At 40.9% G+C, this 12981-nt stretch overlaps 1 protein-coding gene across 1 annotated transcript in view; it reads right to left on the bottom strand.

Moving 5' to 3' along the window:
* Positions 1-12981, bottom strand: part of spred1 (sprouty related EVH1 domain containing 1) — an 89102-nt gene that overhangs the window by 28311 nt on the left and 47810 nt on the right. Inside the window, exon 3 of the mRNA XM_061968187.2 lies at positions 10734-10902. Coding sequence (XP_061824171.1) covers positions 10734-10902 — 169 coding nt within the window. The remainder of the gene's footprint in view (positions 1-10733; positions 10903-12981) is intronic.

Here is a 12981-nt window from a genome sequence, read left to right as displayed (position 1 = left end):
ACAGCATGCATGAACTATAAATGAAAGTCATGTTTTTAACCGCTCCTATCTAATCCCAGCAGCAGTAACACTGGCGTGTCATCTGAATACAACAGGTACTAACTAACACTTCCATGTGAGCGCTATTATTTGTTCAATTGAAATTAATGCCTTCTCATTTGGATGAACATGACGAAAGACAGATTCTGACTGGCTCCGAGGCGGGCAGCTCCAGTTCTCGTCTGCCGCTAGACAAATGTCACCAAGCAGCGACTAAGTTTGTGTCAAAAGTTTGCATTTTCGGTAGGTGATTGTTGAATTGTAGTCAGAAAAAAGTTGCATGTTTTCCTGCAAGCAGACTTCCTCTCAGTTATTATATTATACAGGTGAAACTCATAAAATTGGAATATGGTGTAAAAGTCCATTTATGTCAGCAATTAACTTAATATGTGAAACTAATCTGTAATATTGCCTTACTACATGCAAAGTGAGATATGTCAAGCCTTTATTTGTTATAATTTTGATCATTGTGGTCTTTCGTCTTGTGCTTTTCAGCAATTGTCTTTTTGTGTCATTCTCACTCTCGCTCTCGCTCGTGCTCCACCACCAACTCCCCTCTCCTCCCCGGCTGCTGCCTTTTAACAGAGCGACAGGTGATTAGACAACCAGGCCCAGGTGGGCCATCTACACACCTGTCGCTGATCTCGCAGCCGGTCCTGGCACACCCTGCTTCGCTGCAGGTCCGCAGGCCACGCCCCCCCCCACACCAATATCTAAGTTACATTTTTAAACCAGTGTGGGTGGCACTGGGAGCAGGTGGGTAAAGTGTCTTGCCCAAGGACACAACGGCAGTGACTAGGATGGCAGAAGCGGGGATCGAACCTGGAACCCTCTACCAATCGAGCTATACCGCTCCTTTATAACCAATAAAGACTTGACATATCTCACTTTGCATGTAATAAGTTCATATCACATGTTACTAGGGGTGTGGGAAAAAATCGATTCGAATTCGAATTGCGAGTCTCACGTTGTGCGATTCACAATCGATTCTCATTTTTAAAAAATCTATTTTTTAATTTTTTTTAATTAATCAATCCAACAAAACAATACACAGCAATACCATAACAATATGCAATCCAATTCCGAAACCAAACCCGACCCAGCAACACTCAGAACTGCAATAAAACAGAGCAATTGAGAGGAGACGCAAACACGACACAGAACAATCCAAATGTAGTGAAACAAAAATGAATATTATCAACAACAGTATTAATATTAGTTACAATTTCAATATAGCAGTGATTAAAAATCCCTCATTGACATTATTATTAGACATTTATAAAAATAAAAAAAATGAACAACAGTGTCACAGTGGCTTACACTTGCATCGCATCTCATAAGCTTGACAACACACTGTGTCCAATATTTTCACAAAGATAAAATAAGTCATATTTTTGGTTCATTTAATAGTTAAAACAAATTTACATTATTGCAATCAGTTGATAAAACATTGTCCTTTACAATTATAAAAGCTTTTTACAAAAATCTACTACTCTGCTTGCATGTCAGCAGACTGGGGTAGATCCTGCTGAAATCCTATGTATTGAATGAATAGAGAATCGTTTTGAATCGGGAAAATATCGTTTTTGAATCGAGAATTGCGTTGAATCGAAAAAAATCGATTTTGAATCGAATCGTGACCCCCAAGAATCGATATTGAATCGAATCATGGGACACCCAAAGATTCACAGCCCTACATATTACTAAATGTTAAATTCTGGTGTAATTTGCACATGATTAAATTCAACAAAAAAATATATTTTTTTTAAATATTTATTTACAAAAAAGTTTGTTTTCTTATATGCCTCTTGAGACCACACTGTAGGCTTTGTAAGGTCATGTTACCTCTAAACTAAACAAAATTGAGGCTAATCTACTGTTTTTTCTCCAAATAAGAATCGATAATCAAATCAAATCAAATCAACTTTATTTATAAGATAACCGTTAAGGAACCGAATTGTTAGGCAGAATCGGAACCGGAAAAATCTCATCAATTCCCATCCCTAAAGGCCGCCTTAATGCACAGGCTTACCAGGGCTAAAGCCCAGGGGCCCCACTCATTAAGGGGCCCCAATTTTGAAAACGGAATGCAATAATTGGTGTTCATAGCTGTCAATCACAATGAGCTCAGCTTCGTCTAGCGGCTCTAGCCATTGTATTCTCTCTTTCTCTTCTGCGTTGTTTTATCCTACTGCTCCGAGCGAGGCTCGAACCCAAATCGTGTAAGAGACTATCGTTCTACCATCGTACGAAAACACAGGCAGGCTCCCTACTCGCCAGCACTTTACTTAATTCTACTTCATTCCCATCTCGCGATACCTAGGGACTCTCACATTTGTGCGACCTGGGAGCAGTTTGGGCTTTGTGGTTATTTTTTGTTAATTGTTTGTACCTTTACTCTTAAACTGAGTGTTGTATTCCTTATTTATTGTAGGCCATGTGTAGGCTTTGTGAACCACGACAACCTGCTGCTCAAAATGAATTGCCCCTTGAGGGATTAATAAAGTATTTTGAATTTAATTGAATTGAATTGAAGGGTTAGTGCATCTGCCTCACAATACGAAGGTCCTGAGTAGTCTTGGGTTCAATCCCGGGCTCGGGATCTTTCTGTGTGGAGTTTGCATGTCCTCCCCGTGACTGCGTGGGTTCCCTCCGGGTACTCCGGCTTCCTCCCACTTCCAAAGACATGCACCTGGGGATAAGTTGATTGGCAACACTAAATTGGCCCTAGTGTGTGGATGTGAGTGTGAATGTTGTCTGTCTATCTGTGTTGGCCCTGCGATGAGGTGGCGACTTGTCCAGGGTGTACCCCGCCTTCCGCCCGATTGTAGCTGAGATAGGCTCCAGCGCCCCCCGCGACCCCAAACGGAATAAGCGGTAGAAAATGGATGGATGGATGGATGAATTGACTTCTATTACACTCACACAGATGTGCATGCGCCCGTCGAAGGAGATGTATCATGAAGTAATGCATTTTTCAAATTGGTGATATTTTTTAATGAAATCATGACCGAATCGCGGGACACAAAGGTATTTTAAACAAAACGTACAAAGTGTTTAGTGTGCGTGCGTGTGTATGCCTTTAAAAGACGGTGTCTGTTGCCAAGTGACGTGTGACGTCAGCGAGAGTTTCATCTAACTGTATTTCTTCGCTTTAGCAGTTAGCAGCGACAATTTGTCGGCTCTGATGGCTATTCTGTTGAATTTTCTGTGTAACCGCTGGTTAGTAAAGAGGAGCCTCCGCCAGCCGCCGGAGCTATGGTGCAGGCATGTCGGCTGTACGCGATTGCAAATGTGGCGGGGTGTCGATGTCGGTAATGCGCAGTAGAGACTCCAGACCACGACAAACCCTTCCCACACGCTGGACCATTCTCAGCTCTGTTGCCTGCCAGACCCCCCTGTGCGCCTTACCGGCCGCAAACGGCCGTAACAGAAACACATCAAATATATATCCCTTTAAAAAATATACCGGTATTAATACCGGTATAACGCCCAACCCTAATATGCATACAACCTATAATACTACATTTTCATGTATTTTATTAAATAATTTTAAATTAACACTTATCTTAACTTATCTCAATGTTGGCAATTATTATTTATTTGCATGCAATGTGCAATGCTACATTTTTGTTAACAGGTGTATTTTATTCAACACAGAAGTATTGAATTCCATAAAAAGTAAATTTTTTTATCTGGTCTTAAAAGAACAACATTATTTAAATAAAAAAAATTGCTAAGAGTAAGATGCAGTGTGTGCAATGTTATTTAAATCTACTCGTTATGTTCAAATAAACGAAAAACGTATTAAAGGGGAACATTATCACAATTTCAGAAGGGTTAAAACCATTAAAAATCAGTTCCCGGTGCCTTATTATATTTTTCGAAGTTTTTTTCAAAATTTTACCCATCACGCAATATCCATAAAAAAAGCTTCAAAGTGCCTGATTTTAACCATCGTTATATACACCCGTCCATTTTCCTGTGACGTCACATAGTGATGCCAACACAAACAAACATGTCGCATAGAACAGCAAGCTATAGCGACATTAGCTCGGATTCAGACTCGGATTTCAGCGGTTTAAGCGATTCAACAGATTACGAATGTATTGAAACGGATGGTTGTAGTAACGAAATTGAAGAAGAAACTGAAGCTATTGAGCCATATCGGTTTGAACCGTATGCAAGCGAAACCGATGAAAACGACATGACAGCCAGCGACACGGGAGAAAGTGAGGACGAATTCGGCGATCGCCTTCTAACCAACGATTGGTATGTGTTTGTTTGGCATTAAAGGAAACTAACAACTATGAACTAGGTTTACAGCATATGAAATACATTTGGCAACAACATGCACTTTGAGAGTGCAGATAGCCCAATTTTCATCAATTAATATATTCTGTAGACATACCCTCATCCGCTATCTTTTCCTGAAAGCTGATCTGTCCAGTTTTGGAGTAGATGTCAGCAGGCCAGGGAAGCTAGGGTCGATATTCTTCTTTTGATCATCTTCGGTGGCATAAGGGACGGTGTGAGCCAAGACATCCAGGGGGTTTAGCTTGCTCGGCTGCGGGAACAAATTGCCGCCATTGCTTGCCGTGCTACCGAGGTCCTATGTCCCTGAATTGCTCACACACTCCGGCAGATTCAATGGGGGTCTGGCGGCAGATTTCTTTGACTTTATCGTTGGAAATGCATTTGCTTTGAGTGTCGCAGGATATCCTCACATTGCCATCTCTGTCGTAGCATAGCTTTCGTCGGTAAAGTGTGGGGAACAAACGTCCAATTTCTTGCCACTTTCGCATCTTTGGGCCACTGGTGCAACTTGAATCCGTCCCTGTTCGTGTTGTTACACCCTCCGACAACACACCGACGAGGCATGATGTCTCCAAGGTACGGAAAACAGTCGAAAAAAACGGAAAATAACAGAGCTGATTTGACTCGGTGTTTGAGAAAATGGCGGATAGCTTCCCGATGTGACGTCACGTTGTGACGTCATCGCTCCGAGAGCGAATAATAGAAAGGCGTTAAATTCGCCAAAATTCACCCATTTAAAGTTCGGAAATCGGTTAAAAAAATATATGGTCTTTTGTCTGCAACATCAAGGTATATATTGACGCTTACATAGGTCTGGTGATAATGTTCCTCTTTAAAATCTGAGATTATATATTTAGGCCATATGATCCAGGCCTACAGCAACCTATAGTTCAATTTTTTTTTAGGGCATTGCAAAAAATGTAAGGTGAGAAAAAAATTTAAACGCTTACTTAAAAAGCAAGACAGTCCAAAAGACCAGACAAGATCGGAAAAAGGTCCAATATCAGCAAAAAACATGTATTATCTCAAATCTCCAACATAAGCACCCTGACAACCAGTCCTGCAGTGTGTTTGCTTGCGCAAAGCTGGACAGCCAGTTAACATTCAAATGTCCTCTAAAAAAACACAAGGTTAGTCTTTTCTTGTAATTTAGTGAAATCATTTACAAGAGGTAAAGATTATGGGCTATAGGCAGCTACACAACAGTAAAGCACAAAATAGCACACAAGCTACACATTTGTAATAATTCTTGTTACTGCTGCTTCTTTCCAATCCCTTCATTGTCAAGTCTTATGAGTCATCGAGCCTCGCAGTTGTCTGATCGCCTCGCTCCTGTGTCACGCATAACCGGAAATGTGACCTGACAAAAAAAATCTGACAGCGTGCATATTAAAACTAATTTCCGCATGCTGCAAGCCTTAAGAGCTTGGTTGATATAATTGGCGCATACAGCTTATGTAACTAAACAGGATTTCATTCAGGTTAGCAAAGACACAGCTCCACTACTGTATGTCTAATCGTAATGTTCCATTCACACCAGAGTTACGGTCATGCACAAAAACAGCAATTTCGCTCAAAGGGCAAGTCTTCATTCAGCAGGAAGACACAGCAATAGATTTGTATGTGACTTGTGTTAGCTACAGTCTGAATCACATGGAGAAGGTATTTCTTCAATACTGGGGGAGAGAGAGAGAGAGAGAGAGAGAGAGAGTGAGAGAGAGACAGAGAGAGGGAGACTCTGCAGCACGACTCTGGAAGCTGCCTGAGCCATGTGCCCGCCATTACCATGGCAACAGAGGACTGCATAACTCATACACACGCATGTGCGCGCACATTCACAGAGGGCACAGCATCTCCTCTTGCCTACCAACACAACATAAGCCCCCCCTTACCCACCACCTCCATCTCTTGCCGCCGCCCACAACTAGCGCGCACACACGCACACATTCACATAGCGGTCCAGCAGCGCAGCGATGCAACAGGAATACAGAGGAACCTGTCTGTCTGCGCTGAGGAGAGGCATTACACAACAGTGGCAGAATACAGAGGATGCCAGGACACAGAGGAGAACAGAAAGAGAGATAGATAGAGAGGGAGAGTCACCATCTCCCTGTTGCAGCTGAGAGTTAAGTGTTTACTGTGCAGGTGTACTGTACATTAAAACACAGCACCCTCATGGGAACTTATTTTTAGTCCAGATCCATGCAACAATTATAACAAAACCATTAAAGTCTCCATGTTCACGATTAAAACATGCTTTTTCAATCTTAAGATTTTAAGTTTGAAAGCCACATTTAAACCAGGATATTGACAATTGACAATGGATGTACAAAAAGAATACTCAACACACTAAAGACTTCTGCATTAGCATACAAGACTTTAATTTTGCAGGGTTTTTTTCATTCATTGCCGTGGTTAACGCCTTTTTACACTTCTAAGACGATTAGGAATTAAAAAAAAAAGACACAAGGGGTGTCATTATTCTTCACTAAGTTAAAACTGTTTTATATCCTATTAACAGTAGTTCACTTCTTTTTACACTTGTGAAACAAAGACACGTCACCTTCTTTATTTATCACTTAACACTAAAAAAGTGTTTACCTGTTTTTAGATGCTAATATTATCGCGGGCGGTTAACTCATCCATGCACAGCAGTGGACGTCTCTGTGTAGCTGATCTGGCTGAGCCCGGAAGAAGATTGCCCTATGACTATCTGTTGGCTTTCCAGATGGACTGGACACCCACAATATCTATTAATGTAACAAATCAATAATTATACTGACTCGACATCGATTGGGTCCCTTTATCTTTGGGCCTTTCCCAAGGTATCTTCTTTTTCCCAAGCTGGGTTCTTTTGAGTTTTCCTTGTTTGGATATGGGTTTGGATCAGGGTATGTCATTGTGAGTTTGTAAATCCTTTTGAGACTAGGGCTGAAAACTATCATAATGTTTTATAGAGTTTTATGTCATTCGACATGGATAATTATTGATATTTCATATGTCCTATCGAAAATAAAACATTTTTATTTTTATTCAAAACGTAAACTTCCTGTGATTATAAAACCCCTCAGCAAGCAAGGCAGAAAGGAAAGGAAATGCCAACACAACCATGGAAAACACTAAAACAATCAATGTAAACAACATTCTAAAATCAGATTTTGAACACTTAACAATAACCCCTTAACTATAAGGTGCATAAAAAAGGAAATTGGAATTAGTAAGAAATGCTTAATAAAGTGTGACAACATAGTGCAAAATGTGAAAAAGTAAACATAGAAAAACTGCCAGGAAGTTACAGCTGTGCTCTAAAGGGTGAGTGTGGCTAAGGTGGTGTGGTATTACCTGTCTTGGTGGGGACGGGCGCCTTGCATAGTTTACAGACCACATTGGTCTGTCTGACTATGGCCCGTTTTAAAACATCCAAATAACTGCAATACTGTCGATGTGACTTTTTCTGTTTTTTCGACAATTTATTCGCTCTCTGCAGCACTAATTTTTAGTTTCTCTTCTCATTCCATGCAAAGAATAAATCGTGAGACAACTAGATGGCGCAACCAAACTTGTTAGTTGATACAGTTACCTGATTGGCTATTAGCGTGTCACTCCCACAGATCAGTGATCACTTCCTGTGTTGCTCGTTTACCAGTGAGCGAGTGCCTTTGTTGATGCAATCAACCTTGCTTTGCAACTTTCTGTTTCTTCCGACGAAGAAGGGAAAAAAATGACCGAACATTAACATTTAACACATTTTTAATTATGTGTCCATGGTGATATACATTGATATCATTTTATCGCTCAGCCCTAATTGAAACACTTGTGATTAAGGGCTATATAAATACATTTGGTTGATTGATTGATTAACTTGGTGGTGACTGTTTGATCCTGGAGCTGATTGATAATTAAAAACTGAATGTGAAGCAAGGTGTGTCATATCGTGGGCAATTGACCCTGGTTCTCCTCTCAAGGCCTAAATTAGAGACATGAACAAATAAAGACAAAAAGACAAAATATGTGCCTGCTTGACATATAATACAATTGCTCTATCATACAGTAGTTTTTTATAAAGCGGTGGTTTCCAAAATGTGAGACTTTAGAGAAAGTGCAGCAGCTTGAGAAAAACAAAGAAAACTACAACTTTTTCAAAACTAAAGGCAAAATAAATAGATTTTAGGTTTGTTTCTACAGTGAGCAAATCAGCGTGTAAAAGAGCACGCAAACCGCCCATTGGTTTAGTACAGGAAGCAGTAAGTTTGTATTTGCAGCTGGGCCTAACAAGATAACACATGAGTACCGTATTTTCCGCACTATAAGGCGCACCGGATTATTAGCCGCACCTTCAATGAATGGCATATTTCATAACTTTGTCCACCAATAAGCCGCCCCGGACTATAAGCCGCGCCTACGCTGCGCTAAAGGGAATGTCAAAAAAACAGTCAGATAGGTCAGTCAAACTTTAATAATATATTGAAAACCAGCGTTCTAACAACTCTGTCCCAAAATGTACGCAAATGTGCAATCACAAACATAGTAAAATTCAAAATAGTGTAGAGCAATAGCAACATAATGTTGCTCGAACGTTAATGTCACAACACACAAAATAAACATAGCGCTCACTTTCTGAAGTTATTCTTCATTCGTAAATCCTTCGAATTCTTCGTCTTCGGTGTCCGAATTGAAAAGTTGGGCAAGCGTGGGATCCAAAATGGCCGGTTCCGTCTCGTCGAAGTCATCGGAGTCAGTGTCGCTGTTGTTGTCCAGTAGTTCTGTGAATCCTGCCTTCCGGAAAGCTCGGACCACAGTTGTGACCGAAATATCTGCCCAGGCATTTACGATCCACTGGCAAATGTTGGCGTATGTCGTCCGGCGCTGTCTGCCTGTCTTAGTGAAGGTGTGTTCGCCTTCGGTCATCCATTGTTCCCACGCCGTTCGCAGTCGTGATTTGAATGCCCTGTTGACACCAATATCCAGCGGTTGGAGTTCTTTGGTTAATCCACCCGGAATGACGGCGAGTGTTGTATTTGTGTGCTTCACTTGTTTTTTGACACCATCTGTGATGTGGGCGCGCATAGAGTCGTATATCAACATGGACGGAGCTGTGTGAAAAAAGCCACCCGGCCTCTTCGCGTAAACTTCCCTTAACCACTCGCTCATCTTTTCTTCATCCATCCATCCCTTCGAGTTAGCTTTTATGATGACGCCGGCTGGAAAGGTCTCTTTTGGCAAGGTCTTCCTTTTGAATATCACCATGGGAGGAAGTTTCTGGCCATTAGCATGGCAAGCTAGAACCACAGTGAAGGACGACTTCTCATTCCCTGTGGTGCGAATATTCACCGTACGTGCTCCCGTTATATCAACAGTGCGGTTCACAGGAATATCAAAAGTCAGTGGAACCTCGTCCATGTTGATAATGTGCTCTGGCCGGATCTTTTTTTCAGCTATCTTGTTTTTACAATATGCACGGAAAGTAGCCAGCTTTTCTTTAAAGTCGTTAGGCAGTTGCTGTGAAATAGTGGTCCGTGTGCGGATGGAGAGATTGCGTCTTTTCATGAACCGGAAACACCAAGAAGCACCACCTTTAAAATCATCCAGGTGAAGTTCGCTTGCTAGCGTTGTTGCCTTCATTCGAATAGTGATGGTGCTGACACTTCTGCTTGCTGCTCTCTGCTCAACAACCCACTGTTCGAGTTCGTCCTCCAACAGTTGCCATCTTGCTTTGTTCCCTCGGAAACTCTGTTTTGTCTTCTTTACCTGGCGCAGGTCATCTTCTTGCTTCCTCCACCTACGCACCATTGATTCATTTATGTTATATTCTCTTGCTGCTGCTCTATTTCCGTGTTCTTCGGCATGACTTATTGCCTTAAGTTTAAATTCTGCGTTATACGCGTGTCGCTTAGTAGGAGCCATTTTGTAGTCTGGTCTTTACAGATGTAAACACACAAAGGAAATGAAACGAAAATCCGCGCGCTTCTTCTTCTTCCGGGGGCGGGTGGTAGCTTACAGTAGAAGAAGAAGCGCTTCCTGTTCTATGGGGGCGGGTGCTTACCTTGGCGGTTGCTTGCGTAGAAGAAGAAGCGCTTCCTGTTCTACCGGGAAAAAAGATGGCGGCTGTTTACCTAAGTTGCGAGATCGAAACTTTATGAAAATGAATCTTAATATTAATCCATATATAAAGCGCACCGGGTTAAAAGCCGCACTGTCAGCTTTTGAGTAAATTTGTGGTTTTTAGGTGCGGCTAATGGTGCGGAAAATACGGTATGTACAGCATTATGAAAGTCACTATTTAGCGTAATGTATCCTTAAATGGAACACACGCCACTTGCGGACAGGGAATATACAAATGCCAACATGCAGAAGTCATATATGCCACACAAACCCACCTTGGCTGATGTCCTCGATAGCCCTGCGTATGCCTCGATCAAATGCCCGGGCGTCAGCAGGGCTCTGGAAGGTGAGTCCGAACTTCTTGTTGTTGATTCTCCAGTGGTGGAAGATGGGGTTGACCTTGTTGTATACCAGACCTTCCTGCAGGACACACTCCAGCACCACCTTAGAGGAAGCACACATAGTCAGTCATTTGCCTGTAAGACGTTGCACAATGCTAAAGAACGTTGTATTTATGGCAAAAGGCCCTACTCGCTAAATATTGTAACAAAGGCCCTAAGTTAGCAACACTGCCATGGCATGTGGAGGACGAGGATAAACCTGTTACACGCGAGAGCAAGCCAGGAGCAGGCATGCTAAGCTGACTGTTAAACTAGCTTGAAACAACATTAAAAAAAAAGTGCTTGGATGTTAATGGAACCACATTACAGCAAACAATAAGCAGTTATTACAGGGTCTCTGCAGGTTTCAACAGGTCAAATGTAAGACTTTTTAAGTTTTTAAGACAATAATGAATATAATTTAAGACCATTACATATCCATACGGACCAAAACATACAAAGACATAAAGAAAATCAGTGGGCCGAAATGAATTGTAATTATACGAATGTCTTCACTTCTCTTTCACATTGGAAAAGAAAATGGTTAGTTACACTAAATACACCAGAAGAGTCTCTATTGTAAACTAAATTAAAAAAAAATATTAGCAAACATCATAACAGTCATTTTTCAGATTTGCCATTTAAGTGTTTTCTTGCAAAATGTGCATTGTGCTTCATATCAACTGTTTTCATGTAACAACAACCAAAACGTCAGCAATGGTAGAGAAAAGTACAATATATTGTCTGTGAAAGGGACTGGTAGCATCTCTTCTAAAGCTAAATGGTAAACGTATGCAGTGTTTTTGGCTGTCAGAATTCAGCAACAGATAAAAACTTCTACAGTACTACTACTGTATCTGTACAAAGTTGTGAAAAACAGAGAGTGCAGACAGAGCGATTGTCTAAAAAGAAAGAAGGTGATAATGGCCTGCAAGCCTTAAACCGAATTTGGATGTGAATAATGTGTATAACATTCAAATTTGCTCAGCTCATTTTGTATCAGGTATGTATGAATACATTTTTATGGGTTATGGTTTTTTTGGGGGGGGTTTTTGTCATAAAAAAATACAATCATGTGTGCTTACGGACTGCTTCCCTGCAGACTGTATTGATCTATAGTGATATATAATGTAGGAACCACAAATATTAATAACAGAAAGAAACAACCCTTTTGTGCGAATGAGTGTGAATGAGTGTAAATGGGGGAGGAAGGTTTTTTGGGTTGGTGCACTAATTGTAAGTGTATCTTGTGTTTTTTATGTTGATTTAATAAAAAATAAATAAAATTTAAAAAAAAAATTTTTTTTTTTTTCTTGTGCGGCCCGGTACCAATCGATTTACGGACCGGTACCGGGCCGCGGCCCGGTGGTTGGGGACCACTGCTGTAGACAACACTATTCTTTTAAATAGACCTTAACACCTGGTCGGCCTATCTGGTACTGTGCACAACTGGTTCACCTTCTATCTCACATATGGAAGATTCATGGTAGGTATGGAAATATGCTCCGCCAAACACCATACAATGATTAATTTGTATATGCTCCCTCTTGGTGATGTCATCATAGACATGTAATCCACTTCCACAGTTGTGCTGTTGACACACAGCTGTATGTCTCTTGATGACACAAGACCAATGGATGTGCTTTTGAACTGTATTTTAGATAATAAATATTGGATGTCAAAAAACTTTCTCCAGCTTAACCAGGGCAAGACTGAGGTTTTAATTATCAGTCCTGAGGGCCTGAGAGAGAAACTTTCACTAAAAATACAGTCACTTTCTTTTAATCCATCTTCACAAGTGAAGAATTTGGATGTAATTTTTGACTCTGAGCTTGGTTTTTATCCCACACATTAAATGCTCCGCTAAAATAGGGTTTTGTCATCTTAAAAATATAACCAGAGCCATGGTCTTCCTAAAAAAGTAGAAAACCACTACAATTACTCCAAAAACTCAGCTGCTCGTGCGCTAACGAGGACCGAAAGGCGGGCCCATATTACACCGGTTTTAAAATCACTGCATTTGATCCCCATGTGTTCCAAAACTGATTTTAAAAATAATTTTTACATTTTTTAATTCCTTAATGGTCTTGGGTATATTGTAGCGTCCCGGAAGAGTTAGTGCTGCAAGGGGTTCTGGATATTT

The sequence above is a fragment of the Nerophis lumbriciformis genome, linkage group LG08 (assembly GCF_033978685.3).
Source record: "Nerophis lumbriciformis linkage group LG08, RoL_Nlum_v2.1, whole genome shotgun sequence".
NCBI lineage: Eukaryota > Metazoa > Chordata > Actinopteri > Syngnathiformes > Syngnathidae > Nerophis > Nerophis lumbriciformis.
The sequence above is the reverse complement of the archived record's forward strand: the minus strand, read 5'-3'. Positions and strand labels throughout refer to the sequence as shown.